Genomic DNA, 17,693 nt, shown 5'->3' with positions numbered 1-17,693 from the left:
GAAGTGGCATTCAGGCCAATTTTCCGATATTCAGATCGAAGAAGTTTCCGACACTCAGGTCGAAGCAACTTGTGGCATTCGGGCCAGTTTTCCGGTACTCAGACCGAAGTGGCATTCAGGCCAATTTCCCGGTGTTCAGACCGATGTTAATAATCTCAAGTTTTCCGGAACTCAGACCGAAGTGGCATTCAGGCCAATTTCCTAGTGTTCAGACCAATATTAATAATATCATATTTTCCGGTACTCAGACCGAAGTGGCATTCAGGCCAATGTTAATAATCTCATATTTTCCGATACTCGGATCGAAGTCATTTCCGGTATTCAGACTGGTGATTGGCATTCAGGCCATAGTTTTTTCTCTGTTACCATTTATTTTGGTATTCAGACCACCTTTCTTTTTCGGTGTTCAGACCGACTCTCGCTGTACCAGACGGATTCTTTTTCAAGACCACCTCTTTTCCTATTCTGACAGGCATTGTTACTTCACTTCACTTCAGTGTAAATTTCTGGGTTTTTATTGTATTCAATCCCTTGATACCTCGAAAGTACGAAAGCTGTTGCTATCTTCCTTTCAGGTCTCTAGTTGATTGAATAGGGGCAACTGTAATACCCCAAAATTTACCCTTCATTTTTCATGGAAAGCATGGGATTATTGTTTCACCTCATTAGCATCATAATAGGTCATACTCATTGCATACTGCATCAGTGACTTGGGAAATCAGGATTTGATTGATCACTCCTTACCAGAAGGAGCCCACACAAGGCAAGACTGAGAATTGAACTTCATTCTCCAAATATACAAGTCTCAAGGTGTTCCATATGTCTTATTATGGTCCTCAGTTCATCAGTGGAAGATTAAGAGCTCTCAGAGGGTGCATCTGGATTTAATCAGGAAATTAAGGTTTCAGGGCCATCTACAACAGGCGATGTTTGATTGGAAGTAGAGGGGCTCATTCATGTCATGATTATAGAGGCATCTTGGCCTAGGAAGATTCACAATTATCACAGAAAGATCCATTGGCAATCAGTGCAACCAGTTCCTAGTCATTTTTGCCCTAAAACTAGGTTTTGGTATAAAATCGGTTTATTTCTGATTCCTTGGATGAAACTCATTTCCATGGCCCTCCATATGTCCACAAGGGTCTACATACAAAAAATCAGCTCTTTATTTGAGCTAGAGGTGCTTCAATTGATCAATGGAATCGGGAATCGGACAGTTTGGGAAAAGTCAACTGTGGGGCCAGAAAAGTCAACTCCTGACATTTTGAAAATGGAATCTCAAAATTCATGCCTAAGGGAGCCTACATGTGAAATTTGATCAAGGTTGGATCATGGATTCATCATTTAATCAGGAGTTGGAAAAGTTACTAAATTTGGAAATAGTTGACTTTCCATTTAAGGCAAGTTTTTATGGTTTTTGCACCCACTTTAAGCATATATTCCATCAAGATGCAAGCTCCATTTGAAACTTTCTCCAACATAAAAATTTTCTACTCTTGTTCCAAGCTTTCTAAAGATATAAAGTTTGTTTCATTTGGATTAAAATTGAGAAAGTTATGCTTGGTCAAAGTAAGACTTCAATGTGCTTCCAAAGTCAACTTTGTCGAAGTTATCTTACCAAGGAGCTCCCATGAGATATAGTGGAGTAATTTTCAAAACCTTTTATGGGTCGCGCAAAACGGTTATTGGTGAAGTGGACCTTCCAATTAAGATAGGTCCGAGTGATTTTCAGATTAATTTCCAAGTAATAGATATCCGCTCGGCCTACAGTTGCTTATTGGGAAGGCCAAGGATTCACGAGACAGGGGCTGTTACCTCCACTCTGCACCAGAAGCTCAAATTTGTCAAGAATGGCAAGCTAGTGATTGTGGGAGGAGAGAAGGCGCTGTTGGTTAGCCATCTGTCATCTTTCTCGTATGTGGAAGCTGGGGATGAGGTTGGAACTTCGTTATAAGCCTTGTCTATTGCTGCTGAGAAGAGAGTTGGGGCACCTGTGTCCTCGTTGAAAGATGCTCAGAAGATTGTTGAAGAAGGTCCTATTGATCAGTGGGGGCGCATGGTAGAGGTCTCCGACAACAAAGGCAGAACTGGTTTGGAGTTCCAGAAAGGCTCGTCAGCTGTTAGGTCTGAAGATATGCAACTTAGCTTCCGTAACGGAGGGTTCATTCATGACAATGAACAACACTTAGCTGTTGTGCTAGAGGATAGCGAAGAGGAAGACTGCACCAACTTTGTAACGCATGGAAGGACATACAACAATTGGATTGTCTTTGATATTCCTGTTATTTTGCATCAATCTAAGTAATTACTTCATATTTTAAAATCCTTCTCCTATGCCTAAGGGAGAAGTGAACATTGTTTGGGCATTTTAAATTGATCATCAATAAAATTAATTCTATTCATCCACATCTTTGATGTTTATTTTTACTTTTTTGCTTTATTCTGAAAATGGTAATCACAAAAAAAAAAACATAAATAAACAATATAATTGTCCATCTGCATAATATTTTGTCACAAATTCACTTCTCTAAAATCAAAATATCAAATCATTATGCAGGTTGGTTTCTAACCCCATTGAATACAATGATCCTTCTCCTTCTCCAAATTTTGAATTTCCTGTGTTTGAGGCCGAGGAGGAAAGTGACGTAGAAGTGAGTGATGAATTGTCTCATCTTCTTGAGCAAGATGAAAAGATTATTCAGCCGTTTGAAGAACAAATTGAGCTAGTCAACTTGGGTTCCGAAGATGATGTGAAGGAAGTCAAGATTGGGTCTCGACTGTGTCCAGATGCTAAGAAGGGGTTGATTGATCTTCTTCGAGAATATTCAGATGTGTTTGCTTGGTCCTATCAAGACATGCCTGGGTTGGTTTTCTGAGATTGTGGAGCATAGATTGCCGTTGAAGCTAGAATGCCCGCCAGTCAAGCAGAAGTTGAGAAGAACGCATCCTGATATGGCTGTGAAGATCAAAGAGGAAGTTCAGAAGCAAATTGATGTCGGTTTCCTTGTAACTGCTGAGTACCCGCAATGGGTAGCCAATATTGTGCTTGTGCCGAAGAAAGATGGAAAAGTCCGCATGTGTGTTGACTATAGAGATTTGAATAAAGCCAGTCTGAAAGATGATTTCCCTCTACCACACATTGATATGTTGGTAGACAATACTGCTAAATTCAAAGTCTTTTCATTTATGGATGGATTTTCCGGATATAATCAGATCAAGATGGCACCCGAAGATATGTAGAAAACCATATTCATTACACCCTGGGGAACATTCTGTTATAGAGTGATGCCTTTCGGTCTAAAGAATGTTGGTGCAACTTACCAGAGAGCAATGACTACTCTTTTTCATGATATGATGCATAAAGAGATTGAAGTTTATGTCGATGACATGATTGTTAAATCCATTGATGAAGAGGAACATGTCGAGCATTTGTTGAAGCTATTTCAGCGTTTGAGGAAGTATAAACTCCGCTTGAATCCCAATAAATGTAGTTTTGGTGTTCGTTCTGGTAAGCTGTTGGGCTTTATTGTTAGCGAGAAGGGTATTGAAGTTGATTCTGCCAAGGTCAAAGCAATACAAGAGATGCCTGCGCCCAAAACTAAGAAGCAAGTCAGAGGTTTTCTCGGCCGCTTGAATTTCATTTCCAAATTCATTTCCCACATGGCTGCCACATGTGCGCCTATATTCAAGCTTCTTCGGAAAGATTAATCTTGTGATTGGATCGAAGACTGCCAGAAAGCATTTGATAGTATCAAGGAATATTTGCTTGAAAATCCGATTTTGTCTCCACCTGTTGAAGGAGACCGTTGATCATGTATTTGACTGTGCTAGAAGATAGTATGGGTTGTGTTCTTAGTCAGCAAGATGAGACTGGGAAGAAAGAATTTGCAATTTACTACCTCAGTAAGAAGTTCACCAACGGTGAGACTCGGTATTCAATGCTTGAGAAGACTTGTTGCGCATTGGCTTAGGCTGCTAAGTGTCTGCATCAATATATGTTGAATCATACCACTTGGTTGATATCCAAAATGGATCCAATCAAGTGTATATTTGAGAATCCTGCTTTAACTGGGAGGATTGCCCGTTGGCAGATGCTGTTATCAGAGTATGATGTCGAATACCGATCTCAGAAAGCAATCAAAGGTAGTATCTTGGTTGACCATTTGGCTCACCAACCAATTGAAGATTACTAGTCATTACAATATGATTTTCCTGATGAAGAGATTTTGTACTTGAAAATGAAAGATTGTGATGAACCATTGCTTGAAGAAGGGTGTAATACCCCAAAACTTACCCTTCATTTTTCATGGAAAGCATGGGATTATTGTTTCACCTCATTAGCATCATAATAGGTCATACTCATTGCATACTACATCAGTGACTTGGGAAATCAGGGTTTGATTGATCACTCCTTACCAGAAGGAGCCCACACAAGGCAAGACTGAGAATTGAACTTCATTCTCCAAATATACAAGTCTCAAGGTGTTCCATATGTCTTATTATGGTCCTCAGTTCATCAGTGGAAGATTAAGAGCTCTCAGAGGGTGCATATGGATTTAATCAAGAAATTAAGGTTTCAAGGCAATCTGCAACAGGCGATGTTTGATTGGAAGTAGAGGGGCTCATTCATTTCTTGATTATATAGGCATATTGGCCTAGGAAGATTCACAATTATCACAGAAAGATCCATTGGCAATCAGTGCAATCAGTTCCTAGTCATTTTTGCCCTAAAACTAGGTTTTGGTATAAAATCGGTTTATTTCTGATTCCTTGGATGAAAATCATTTCCATGGACCTCCATATGTCCACAAGGGTCTACATACAAAAAACCAGCTCTTTATTTGAGCTAGAGGTGCTTCAATTGGTCAATGGAATCGGGAATCGGACAGTTTGGGAAAAGTCAACTGTGGGGCCAGAAAAGTCAACTCCTGACATTTTGAAAGTGGAATCTCAAAATTCATGCCTAATGGAGCCTACATGTGAAATTTGATCAAGGTTGGATCATGGATTCATCATTTAATCAGGAGTTGGAAAAGTTACTAAATTTGGAAATAGTTGACTTTCCATTTAAGGCAAGTTTTTATGGTTTTTGCACCCACTTTAAGCCTATATTCCATCAAGATGCAAGCTCCATTTGAAACTTTCTCCAACATGAAAGTTGTTACTCTTATTCCAAGCTTTCTAAAGATATAAAGTTTGTTTCATTTGGATTAAAATTGAGAAAGTTATGCTTGGTCAAAGTAAGACTTTATTTTAGGACACTTAAAAAAATTTCTAAGTCCAAAATTTGCAAAATTTGTCAAGACTTATGGGCCAGTTTTCTTGCACTTCAAGGCATCTTTTGAAAACACTTTCTTCATGACAGTTGTACCTTGATATGTCCTCTTTCACACCGTTTTGGAACCACCCCATTTGGATCATTGGCTAGGAAGATACACTCATCTAAAGTTGGTATCATAGGCTGAATTTTTTGACAGCATTTAGGCCAAACTGGCCCAACCCTTTTGCAGCTATGGGACCCGAACTTTATGGCCATTTTCACCTCTTTCCACTCATCATTTCAATTTGTGTTCAACATGAAAGATGTTAAGCTCCATGCCCTCTTTCCACTGTTTGCATTGCCTTGCCATTTGGACATGTATTCATCAAGTTACAAAGCCTTAAAGTCACCTAGTTGGTTTGTTTTTATGCTGCACAAGAAAAACCAAGTCAGACCACAAAACCAACCAACACACTTTTTACCTCATTTGGTCATGCACTTTAATGTTCACTCACTTAAGCTTTGCCATATTTAGAGTTTCATTTCACACCTCACCTTTTGTGGCATTTTGCTCATGAACCAAAACCACACACTTAAGCCCATTAAGAGCACTTTAGCCCACCATATTTAAAGGGCATAAACCCTAATCTGAAGAGAAGCTAATGCCATTTTCGAGTTAAGGTTGAAGGCTGCTATTTTCTAAGAGCAAAGCAACTTGGCAAGTTCAAGATCCATTCCTCACTTTCCATTTCTCAAGCACAAGCACCAAGAGCATTTTCCTTTTCTATCTTCTCCACTACCAAGAAGCAGTGGACTGTTTTCCACTAGGTAACCTCCTTATCCAAACCCTCCGTGGCCATGAATATCTTGCTTGCTCATTATTGTTTTTCATGCTTACCATGTTTATGCTTACTATTGTTTTCATGCTATGGCCATGCTTGTATCATGTTGTTTTTCCATGTAAATAATGTGTCATGTTTGTCTATGAAGCCCTCACCAAGAGGCATTGTGATTGAGCTTGATTTTGTAACATTGAATTTTTGCCGTATCCTTGCATGAGCCTACCTTGTTGTTCGCTTTTCTCTATGCTAGAGCCATTATTTTTCATAAAACAAAGCACCATTGTGTTCTACATGTTCCAAACTCAAACTTTGATTTTTACATCATCTCATTTGGAGCCCTGAGTTGTGAGATATGTTGGCTGGAAGTTGGAAGAAATTTCATTCGCATTTACGTTTTTGCATGCATGGCTGTTGGCTTTTTTTGTGCTTGCATGAGAGAGGGCGACGTGGCAGCCTGCAGTCCGCCAGATCATGCGCGCCGGTTCGATCCCAGCCGTGCATTTTGTTTTTGTCATTTAGTTGGTTTAATGAGCTTGACCGGTTGGCATATAGTTACATGATTTAATTTGAATGATACATTTTATTTGGCTGTCACACATTTAAATAATCCGCCTGGGCTGGGCTTAGCGCCCCATTTGCTTCTTACACCTCCATTCGCCTGGCCCACTGTTATTACATTGTTATTTTCATTTATTTTTTAAATTCATTTTATTTTTCTGTTTTCATTTTAATTAATAAAAATATTTTATTTATTTATAAAAATATCAAAAAATATTTTTTACTTTCCTTATTGTCTTATTTAATTTATTTTAATTTTTATTTTCGTTGTTATTTAATGCTAATATTTTATTTCAATTATTTGTTTCAAATAGGCCATTTTAACACACTTTTTTTCATTTATTTTATTTTCATGACTTAAAATTATTTTTAGATTCTGATTTTTGGGATGAGGGTTGACCAATGTCTCATGGTCAACCTGACCTTTTATTGGAATTTTATTTTCCATTTTCAATTTATTTTGGATTTATTTTTGACCTAGTTTGCTTGGTTGACTTTTCATTTGACTTCTGTTTTATTTCAATTAATTTATTCACTAATTTTCATTATTTTTAAAATCTTTTTGGGGGATGATGATGTCCTGACCCCACTTCTTTTAATTTATTTTTCATAATTTATTGCATTAATTTACTATTTATTTGATAATTTTCAAGTTGACTTGACTTTTCAGTTGACTTTTCTATGATTGATGTTTGACTAAGGGATTGCTTAGGGCAATTGAAGAGATCTTTTGATCCTCCGTTGTTCATCTCATATGACATATATTAGAGGCCTCTCATCTTGATTTTATTTGATCCTTGCATCATTTCTCGATTAAATTATTCATTGATTCTTTGTGTGCATAATTTCACTTGTCTTATTCATCTGATATTTTTTACACTTGTTTCTTTCATCCATGCCTTTATTGTTTGATTGTTTAACATGTTTATATTTCTCATACATTGTTTAATGCTTCATTATTTCATTCTTTGATTATTTAATTTGATCATATACTTGTTTATATATCTTATTGTTTGATTAATTGTTGCCTAATTGTATGGTGAATGAGGCACATATTTTTATTGTATGATTGCCATGAACAATCCCCATTCATAACAAATGTACCCCTCTCCCATGAAGTGTATAATGTTTATTCTTTCATTCTTCATTCAACTGTTAATACAAGAAATAAAATGAACATCCGATAACCATTTCAAATAAGATCAAAACATCGATCCAACGTCGAGTAATCATTTTCAAAACTTAACAGAACCAGCACGTATTCATCCATCCTTTTGTAAGTCGATTGCTTCATGCATCGCCATTTCTCTTGTAAGTCGATTGCTTCAGGTATCACCATCTACTTGTAAGTCGATTTCTTCATGCATCACCATCTACCCTTATCCCTCACTCCTTTCCTTGCTCCATTCGTCGATTCTTGTTCCGTTTAGGTAGCACCCATTAGGTAGAACCCTTTGTATGATAACATAGGTAGTATTCCCTCATTCTTTTGTATGATAACATAGGTAGTATTCCCTCATTCTTTTGTATGATAACATAGATAGGATTCCCTCATTCTTTGTATGATAACATAGGTAGAATTCCCATATTCTTTTGTATGATAACATAGGTAGAATTTGTAACACCCCTTTTTCTACCCCAAATTATTTAGCACATAATCAGAGTAAATAAGCACGCATATAAAGAAAAGGGCGTCACATCGACGTTTTCGAAACTTAAAACTTTCAAAAACCAACAATACACCTGGTCATTCAAAATAACACATTTCACTCATCATGAATATTCAAGCAATATGCGTTCGCAGCGGAAAATAAAGAATACTCATGTATTTCATAATATGATCCATGTCCCATACCATGATCACCTCTCAATAATCACTTCAAATAAAATAAAACAATTAAAGACATAAAGCATATCAAAATAAGATATGAGTTCAATACCACTAATCTACCCAGTGTTACATGACCAGAGCATTGACTCATTACCTAAATTCAAACTAAATACGGAAACTCTCCAGCTATTCTTGAGCAAGCTACCGTCCACCTACTCCAGCAATACTACTCTGTAGTATCTACACGATACCCATGTAAAGGTAACATTCAAACAGAAAGGGTGAGAATTCAAAATCATTATGAAATAGCATAATAAGGCACAATGAATTAAAACACAATTTAAGAATTCATCACACTTGGTATCATCACTCAATAATATTAATCAACAATCATCTCACATATTTCAAACGCACATCGCCTTCACATCAATACATGCATTCAATGATCACATAAGTATAGACGACTCAATGCAAGACAATGTGACTCCATGCATGTGGTACCTCAATGTGAACTCAAAGTTTCACCGCTTTCCGATTCAATATCTAGAATCCAAGCCACGCTTCCGATCCGGACAAGACCAAAGCCCTACGTCTGTTTCCAATTAAGGATCACCGCTTAATACTACGCCTAATCCCAATTAAGGATTAACGTCTACTACGTCTGTTTCCTGTAAGACCCCAATTTTGGCCCTAAGATCCCTCATGGCCCATATCATATCATATCATGGCCTCAAGGATCATTGCATGCCTTTGCTTCCCTCCTAGTGGGTGGGTACCTTGTGAGTGTGGTTCTTGATCACCAAGCATGTATTGCATTTGTGTATCATTGCTTTTCATCTGTCTATTAACCAAAGGTACAAAAATATTGTCATCTAACCATGTTACTTGCAGATGAAGCAAACTAGGTCAAACAGTCAAATCAGCCATTGAGCAATAGATGGTGGCCATTCTTGAAGAATTTGGGCACCATGATCATTCATCAAGAGTTCATATGAGTTGTGACATCATTTTGAATCAAGATATCAAGTGATTAGGGTTTGGAATTCATCAGAACTTGGTTAAGTCAAGCAAAACCCTAGCAAAGTCAACTGAAGTCAACCTTGGTCAACTGTGCATTTAATCAGTGATTTGATGGTGGATATTGGTTTGAGAGGTCTCATTCATGTCCATATAAGCCTCATATAACATGTCAAACATCCACAGTGAAGAATTTGAAGTCAGACAAGAAGTTGCCAAAAATAGAAAGTTGACCTATAATTGGATTTTGCCAAAAATGGAAACTTCTTCTCCTCAAAATTACTTCATCATACAAGCTTCAAATGATTTTTTGCCCAACATGAAAGTTGAAGATCTTGTTCTTCCATTTCCAAAAAGTCCAAGAACACTCATTTCTCATGTGTGGTTGGCAAGTTATGATCAAATCATTCTCAAGAATTTTTGAACTTCAAAGTGGCATATCATCCAAACCATTTGACCAAATTGAGTGAGGTTTTTTGCTACAAGTCATATTTGATGTGCTCTATCCAAATCTTTCATCACAATTTACCAAAACTCAACCAATCAAAATGGCATTTTTTAGTTGACTTGAATTAAAAAGGAAAGGTAAAAAAGTTGACTTTCAAAATAACCATTTGCAACAATTTCTACCAATTGAACTTGACTAAAAATTGCATTTTGGATGCGCTTTGGGCCCAAATTCGCAGCTGTAGAACCATACACCTTGCCATTTGAGTAAATTCCACCAATTAGCAAAAACACTCCAATTAGCAAATTGTGATTACACTTCCATTAACCAACTTAAACAAACACTAAACAACATATATATATTTCATTTCCTGCTGAAAAGCCCTAGCACACAACACAAAAAACCAGATCAAAATATCAATTTCTCTCAAGCTCTCATTTTGCTCATTTGAAACTTTTTCTGAAAATCTTCAAAGAGCACAAGCCTTGGTTGATTGTTTCATCATATTCCATCCTTTTGGAAGCTTTAGCAAGTGTTATTTCTCAACTGTAAGCAAGGAATCGTGGCTGTTCCATTGAAGCATTTCCATGGCAGATTTCGATTGAAGCTTCCTCGAGGGTTGTTGAGCTAAAAGCCTTTGTTCATTCATCATCTGGGACATCAAGCAACATCTTTTCAGCCTTTCGAGACCAAACAAGATCTATTTCATCACTGTGCTTCCAAGTTGGTAAGATTTCGAATCCCTCATTTTTCAAAATCATGCTATGCCTTATGAAGATCTTGCCATGCTGAATATGATGAACTTTAAATCATTGAAAATGGTCGAGTATTGTAGAAGTTATGTTGAAATGAAATTTGAGGTGTGAATGTGTTTCTGCTCGATTCATCCTTGTTAGCTTGATTTGGTGTTAATTATTGTTGGATTTGTGATGTACACTGCAAGAGGAACACATTGATATGTTGCTTTTTGATTTTGGTTGCCAAAAAGTTTTGCTGCAAAATTGGAAATGATGAACATGAGTACTGTAGCGATGAACCCTAATTTCAAACCCAGAATGTTGTTTTGATCGTGTTTCTGGCTTTCCTTGCATGTTTACACTGTTACATCGCCATGAGACCACTTGCTGCACGCCACCTCACTAAGTGAAACGCGGCGTTTCACTTAGTGAGTCCAGTTATTACCAAATTGCCATCGCCGGTTTAATTATTTAATTAAATCATTTTCTTTTGCAATTTTATTTCATTTTCATGACCAACTTAGAAAAATCATAAGTCCTTCATTTCTTATCCAATTTTGGTGGGATTTTTTGCAAAATGTTTCTATTGATCTCTAGTTTTTTATCATGATTTTTCCAGATTTTTTGCATGTATGGATTTTAAAATGTGCTAGGGTTTGTCATATGTGTCCATTTTGTGTATGTCTCACCAAATTGATTGTGAAATGATGATACATTATCCAATGCTTCCCAAATTTTTTGTGCTCAAACTAGACATGCTCATGGTGATTTTGGTGTAGAGTTTGTGAATTTATCATTGCTGGTTTGTGAGTTATGATTTTTTGATTAGGGGTGTGACAATTTGTGTCACACCATGCATGTCCAACTTCATGATTTTAATTTCCATGCCTATTGAACACAAATTGGTTTGTATTTTTGCATGAACATACTTGTGGATGTCTAGTTTACATGTGAATTTTTCTGGAATTTTGGATTGCATTTCCTATTTGATTGATAATTTCTCCCCTGTTTGACCAAATGGTTGACTTTTTGTGACACATGTTCTTATATGATTTGTGAAATCTTCATGCTTAATTGGATGGACTTGAAATTTGACATGTGATTTGTAGACATCTTAAGCTTTGTCATGGTTTTAGTCCCATTCATTTCTCATATGTTGTCACTGATTTATGATTTATTGAAGTTGGTGTATGTTTGGTTGACTTCTTTGAGCTTGCTTGAACTTGCTTTGACTTTCTGATTTTTCATTGACCAACTTCCCTTTATCCAAATGAGCTGAAATTTGGTATGCTTGTCATGTTATGGTTGATGTTTGATCATGAATTATTTGAGAATTTATTGAGATGTTTGAGATTGGATTTGAGCTAAATCATTCTGTTGACTTCTTTGAGCTTCTATATGCCATGCTTTGACCTAATTTGCTTATGAAATGATGATGATGAATGATATGATCATGGAACCACTTGGGTTTGCTTCTTGATTGTTTGAACTTGATTTTGGACACTTGTCACTTGCTGTTTTGACTTTCTTATCTCTTTTTGACCCTAGGCTTGTCCTAGTGGTCATGTTGCTCATGTTTAAGTTTGTTGTTTCAGGTTAAGCAACAAATGTTTCAAAGAGGTCATTACAAATTGAATGAGCTTGATTGATTATCATGAACTAACTTGTTTGTTTTGTAGGTTGCTTGGCTCACATGCTTTGAGCTTTGTGCATTGCACATTTAACTGATTGTGTTGACTGTTGATCTCTATCTCATTTTGATTTAACTTTGAATTGTATACTAATGTTGTCTGACTGGTTTCAGGTACCTTTAGTTGCTTAGTTCTTTAAGAACTTGCTTTGCTTTGCTTAAATAGCAATTTGCATTGAGGTATAACTTCTTATCTTCATGTAGTCTGGAAGACCTGGCCTGTTACTTGGCCAGGCAACTGTCTGAAGTCCTCCTTAAGAGGCAATGTTTGTGCTTGTTTACTTTTGTCCCAAGCAGGAAAAGTCCTTCAAATAAGGCAATTGGTAGAATCCAAGAGATATGTAACCTATCTCCTACTATTCTGTGTGTCACTCACCTTGCTCACACCACATGTGTTGATGCATAGTGAGTAAAAGCCCAAGATCTATAGAGTCTAACTTGTGGAGAGAGTTCCATCTTTCTGAACTCCCACACCTTCTGATATTCAAAAACTCTCCCTGACCAGGGATAAGAGTAATGAGGCACACCCCTCATATCCTTTCATCTGCTTCACCTTAGCCCCTCAATGGCAAGGTTAAGAGCACCATTAACCCTATTCCAGTTGGCTTCAATGCCTAACCCTTTTGTATGAGCCTGATTGTTTGGTTATAGTGTGTGCTGAATGCCTCTGATTGATTGATTGTTTACTTCATATGCACATGTTTGCTTGTATGCTTTGTGCATTTATCATCATTAATTGCTCATTGATGCATGATCATTTCCTCTGTCTTTGTGACATATCTTTGTTTGCCCATTGAGGATAATTGTAAGACCATTCATTGGCCATTGTTCCTATGATATGGAAGTGAGTATAAGACCATTTCATTGGCCACTCATCTTATCTTTGCTTGATGCATTTGTTTGATTTATGTGAGGATGCAATTGTAAGTCCGTGTAATTTGGCATTTGTTTTCCTATGATCATATGTTGGAGGTTAGAGTAAGCCCAGATAGATTGGCATCTGACATCCAAGTGTTTGCTTCCTTTGTTGGAGATTGGTATAAGCCCAGATAGATTGGCATCCGGTATCCACTTTTTATTTCTTTGTTAAGGAGATTGGTATAAGTCCATAGAGTGGCCTCTGATATCCAGTTCTGTTTTAGGAGATTGGTATAAGTCCAGTAATTGGCATCCGGTATCCGCTTTTGTTGACTTTTTTTCCTTTGCTTTACTTGATTGTCATTGCTCATTGTCTATTCCAAAGGACACACTTGAGTCATCTTCCATATGATTTCAAGAGGTGAACCTTCTAGGAAGTTTTACACTCCATCCTCATCCATTCATCCATTTTGTCCTAAACCTTTTCACACATTGCTTTCAAAACTTGAGATAAATATTGTGCAAACATCTTCATGCTTTTAAATTAAAAACCTGGACCCCAAGTCCTTGACTTTTTCAAACTCCATTTTCATAACACTTTTTTTGAATTAATCTTAATCATACTTTGACCCCTTTTTGTGAATAATCATAATCAATTAACTTCACCCATTCAATGTTTTCGTGGCTTTGTCCATTCTTGTTAAGTTTTCATACATTAGCCGTAGGTTTGATTTATCCTAGTTGGTTGATGTTAATCTCACCTATTTGTCCTTAGTTGATTGAATTGTAAGTCTTCCTTGCTTATTATAGGGTTAACCCCTCACTAGCAAGTTGAAGCTGTTCTCACATGGTGGACCTGTTGTTTGTATAAGGTTGAGTTTTCTCCCGTGGATAACGTAAGACCTTAGGGCTTGTGTTTAAAATTGAATCCACTAACTTTTGGAAATCTTTTAGCCGAACTACGGCGTTTTGATCCTTACCTTTGATGGAAGGTACGTAGGCAACGGGTTCATCCGTTCGAACACAAAAACAATAAAAATTATATATTCTTTTCTCATCATCCCAATCATGTTTGCACAATACTTATGTCATAACAAATAACAATTTAGTACAACAAGTGTGAAAAGGGCTCCCTAGGAGTACCTAGGACGTAGTGGGTGCCTAACACCTTCCCATTGCGTAATTTACCCCTTACCCAGACTCTCTGATCTTTTTATTAGTTTTCTACGCGTAAAACTTCTTAGGCTTTTGTTCGCTTTTTAGCCAATCCTTTGGATAAATAAAAGTACGGTGGCGACTCGAATTCATTGTATGCTTTGCTTATGGTTTAATCAATAAATCATATAGCGACGAATACACCGCTACAGAAAAGTGGCGACTCTGCTGGGGACACCGATCCTTGGTGGTATTGCCTACTTTTCACCCTTGTTGTGTGCTATATTGTTATTTGTTATATGACATATTTTTGTACCATTTGGGATGACTGTATTGATTGTAATGTTTGAATTGCTTGATATACAATTGCTGTTTGCTTTGGTGATCTGTGAGATGAGTTCTATACCCGAACTCGAGTGCACTCTAGGATAGGAGAATGGCATAGTCTTGTTGACTGGTGTGGAGTATTCCTTAGCCAGTTGACTTGCGAGTCCATTCACTTGGTGGAGGTCATGTTGGATTAATAATGTCACACAAGTTATTTGTGGTTAGGCATTATTCTTTCAATCATGTGCCGCAGAAGCCAAGGACCGTAGTTTACCAAACCCATCTTGGCCTTTTTTAGGATGTAGTGCGGAGGTCGTTCAGATGTAAGTTCTGATGCGATTGTCACGCGATACTACACTCATAAGAGTTTCTCTTGATATTTTTTTTGGAATACGAGTATTCGTTCCTCCGATAATATTCGAAAGATGGAACGATGATTATGGGAACCTCTGGTAGAACATGTCCGGCAGGTTTAAACCCTAGTACACTCCCTTTGGGTGGTTCTTAACCGAGACTCCATGCTCGTGACTCTCAACAAACCCGTGATTCGTGGTTGAGTCGTTCAGACAACCTTAATATCAATGGAACCTGGGTGTTGATCAGGTATAAAACCTAAATCCCCCAAAACGGATGGTTGATATTAAGGATGTTTGAGCCGGTTCATGTACCGTTAATATCAATGGAACTTGGGTGTCGATAAGGTGAAAACCTAAATCCACCAAAATGGATGATTGATATTAGGGGTACAATGAGCTTTCCCATGACCTTTGTTTGGTGTGCTTTGCTTGATCCTTGAGTGTGATTGTTGCATTCATGCATTCATGCATTCATCTGCACTTCATGTCATCAGAAAAAGAAAATTTTCAAGGAACTTAAAAGGGTTTATTTGCAAAATTTTCAGACATGGAAAGACCAAAAAGGCATACAAAGAAGTACAGCTTTAGACAGCCCGATGTAAAAGAGTTAAGGAATCTGACATCGTATGTATTAGATCCCTTGGGTTTCAAAGCTCGCTATGGGAAGCTTCTACCTCTGCTGACTACTCAGGTTGACGAAGGGTTGATGAGTACTCTGGCTCAGTTTTACGATCCCCTGTATCATTGCTTCTCTTTTCCGGATTTCCAGTTGTTGCCAACCTTGGAGGATTATTCTCATCTCATTGGGATTCCGATTCTGGATCAAGTGCCGTTCGGTGGCCTAGAGAGTATTCCGACTGCTCGAGAGATTTCCAGCTTGTTGCACATAGATGAAGATCTGATTAGAGCTAATCTGACTACCAAAGGCGGAATTCAGGGTTTTCCTTCCGAGTTCCTCATTGATCAAGCTACCTTTTATGGGAAGGCCATGAGTGAGGATGCCTTTGAGGCTTTGTTTGTGCTGCTCATCTATGGATTGGTGTTGTTTCCCAACTTCGACAAGTTCGTGGACATGAACGCTATTAGGATCTTCTCAGTTCTTAATCCAGTTCCGACTTTGTTGGGCGATGCTTATGTCTCTTTGCACTCCAGGAATGCGAAGGGCGGAGGAGTTATCGTCTGCTGTCTACCCCTGTTGTACAAGTGGTTTATTTCGCACTTGCCGCAGACAGTTGCTTTCAAGGAGAACAAGGGATGTCTACGGTGGTCTCAGAGACTCATGTCTCTCACCAATGATGATATCACTTGGTATGATCGCGTGTATGATACCATCCAGATCATCGACTATTATGGTGAATTCCCTAATGTGCCTCTTCTTGGCACGTGTGGTGGAATCAGCTACAATCCTATTCTTGCACGACGTCAGCTTGGGTTCCCCCTAAAGGATAAACCTAATAACATTCTGTTAGAAGGTGTGTTCTTTCTGGAGGGTAAAGATCCCCAAGGCTTGAAAGCCAGATTTGTCCGTGCTTGGCGCAGTATTCGCAAGAAGAGTAGGAACGAGTTGGGTCCAAAGAACTGCATTGCTTTGGAACCATATACCTCTTGGGTCAGACAGAGAGCTGCCACTTACTTGATGCCGTATGATCATCCGAGACCTACACCGTTGGATGTGGCTGGGCCTTCAACCCTCCCTACCCAACGTGTAGAGGAGTTGAGAGAAGAAGACCTTTCACGTGCTTGGATCCGTGAAAGAGAAGAATTGCTTCAGCAGCTTAAGGAGAAGGACGCTATGATTGAGTTCCTCGAGCATCGAGTGATCGACGATCCGAACGACACTTGGACCTCTCTGCTTCCTCAGTCTTCCAAATTCTGGAAAAGGAGGTATGATCGACTTGCAAAGGAGAAAGCAGACATGGAGGCGGCCTATGAGAGAGAGATCAAGAAGCTGTGTACTTCTCGTCTTCCAGCATCCCGAGCTTCTAGGGATCCATAGGATGTTTATTTCCCTTTTCTCTTTGTAATGATTAAAAATGCTGTACTTCTTTGTCTTGATATTTTGAATGAAATATTTTCCATGAGAAATTAAAATGCTTTAACTATTCAAAATATTGCAAACAATACCCTAAGGGTTCCTTGAAAATAAACAAAGCATTTGCACAAGCATTTCATGCATCATTTTTGCATAAGCAGGTACCCTTTTGTTTCTGGTCTTCTGGTCCTAACTGTGTTCTTCATTTATTTTGAAGACAAGCTGACTCACCGGTATTATACGCGAGTCAATTCTGCGAGAGTTATGGAGCAGTTAGAGCAAGAGAATATAGAATTGAAGGAAGAGGTCGTCAGACTTGGCGCTTTGATGGAGCAACTCCTCGCTGCTCAGAATCAACCTGCTCAATCGCCTGCAACTCCTGCTCAAAGGACAGTCATCTCAAAAGTAGCCACTTCGACTGTGCCAGTCAGTGCTCATGTGCCCAATGCTATGCCGCCCGGGTTCCCTTGGGGGATGCCCCCAGGCTTCATGCCAGATATTCCTGCGCCAACCTTTGCTCACATGCCGGCATCTAGCCCGGTCCCTGTTCTCGCTCCTCCTGTCGTGCATACCATGCCAAGG

The 17,693-nt window shown here is 38.3% G+C and overlaps 1 protein-coding gene across 1 annotated transcript in view; it reads right to left on the bottom strand.

Moving 5' to 3' along the window:
- Positions 1-8,615: 8,615 nt before the first annotated feature.
- Positions 8,616-17,693, bottom strand: part of LOC127087560 (vacuolar cation/proton exchanger 3) — a 63,266-nt gene continuing 54,188 nt past the window's right edge. Inside the window, exon 16 of the mRNA XM_051028461.1 lies at positions 8,616-8,731. Within this exon, the coding sequence (XP_050884418.1) occupies positions 8,693-8,731 (39 nt within the window). The 3' untranslated portion in view covers positions 8,616-8,692. The remainder of the gene's footprint in view (positions 8,732-17,693) is intronic.

The sequence above is a fragment of the Lathyrus oleraceus genome, chromosome 5, assembly GCF_024323335.1.
Source record: "Lathyrus oleraceus cultivar Zhongwan6 chromosome 5, CAAS_Psat_ZW6_1.0, whole genome shotgun sequence".
Lineage (NCBI taxonomy): Eukaryota > Viridiplantae > Streptophyta > Magnoliopsida > Fabales > Fabaceae > Lathyrus > Lathyrus oleraceus.
This window is presented reverse-complemented; position numbering and strand designations above follow the sequence as displayed.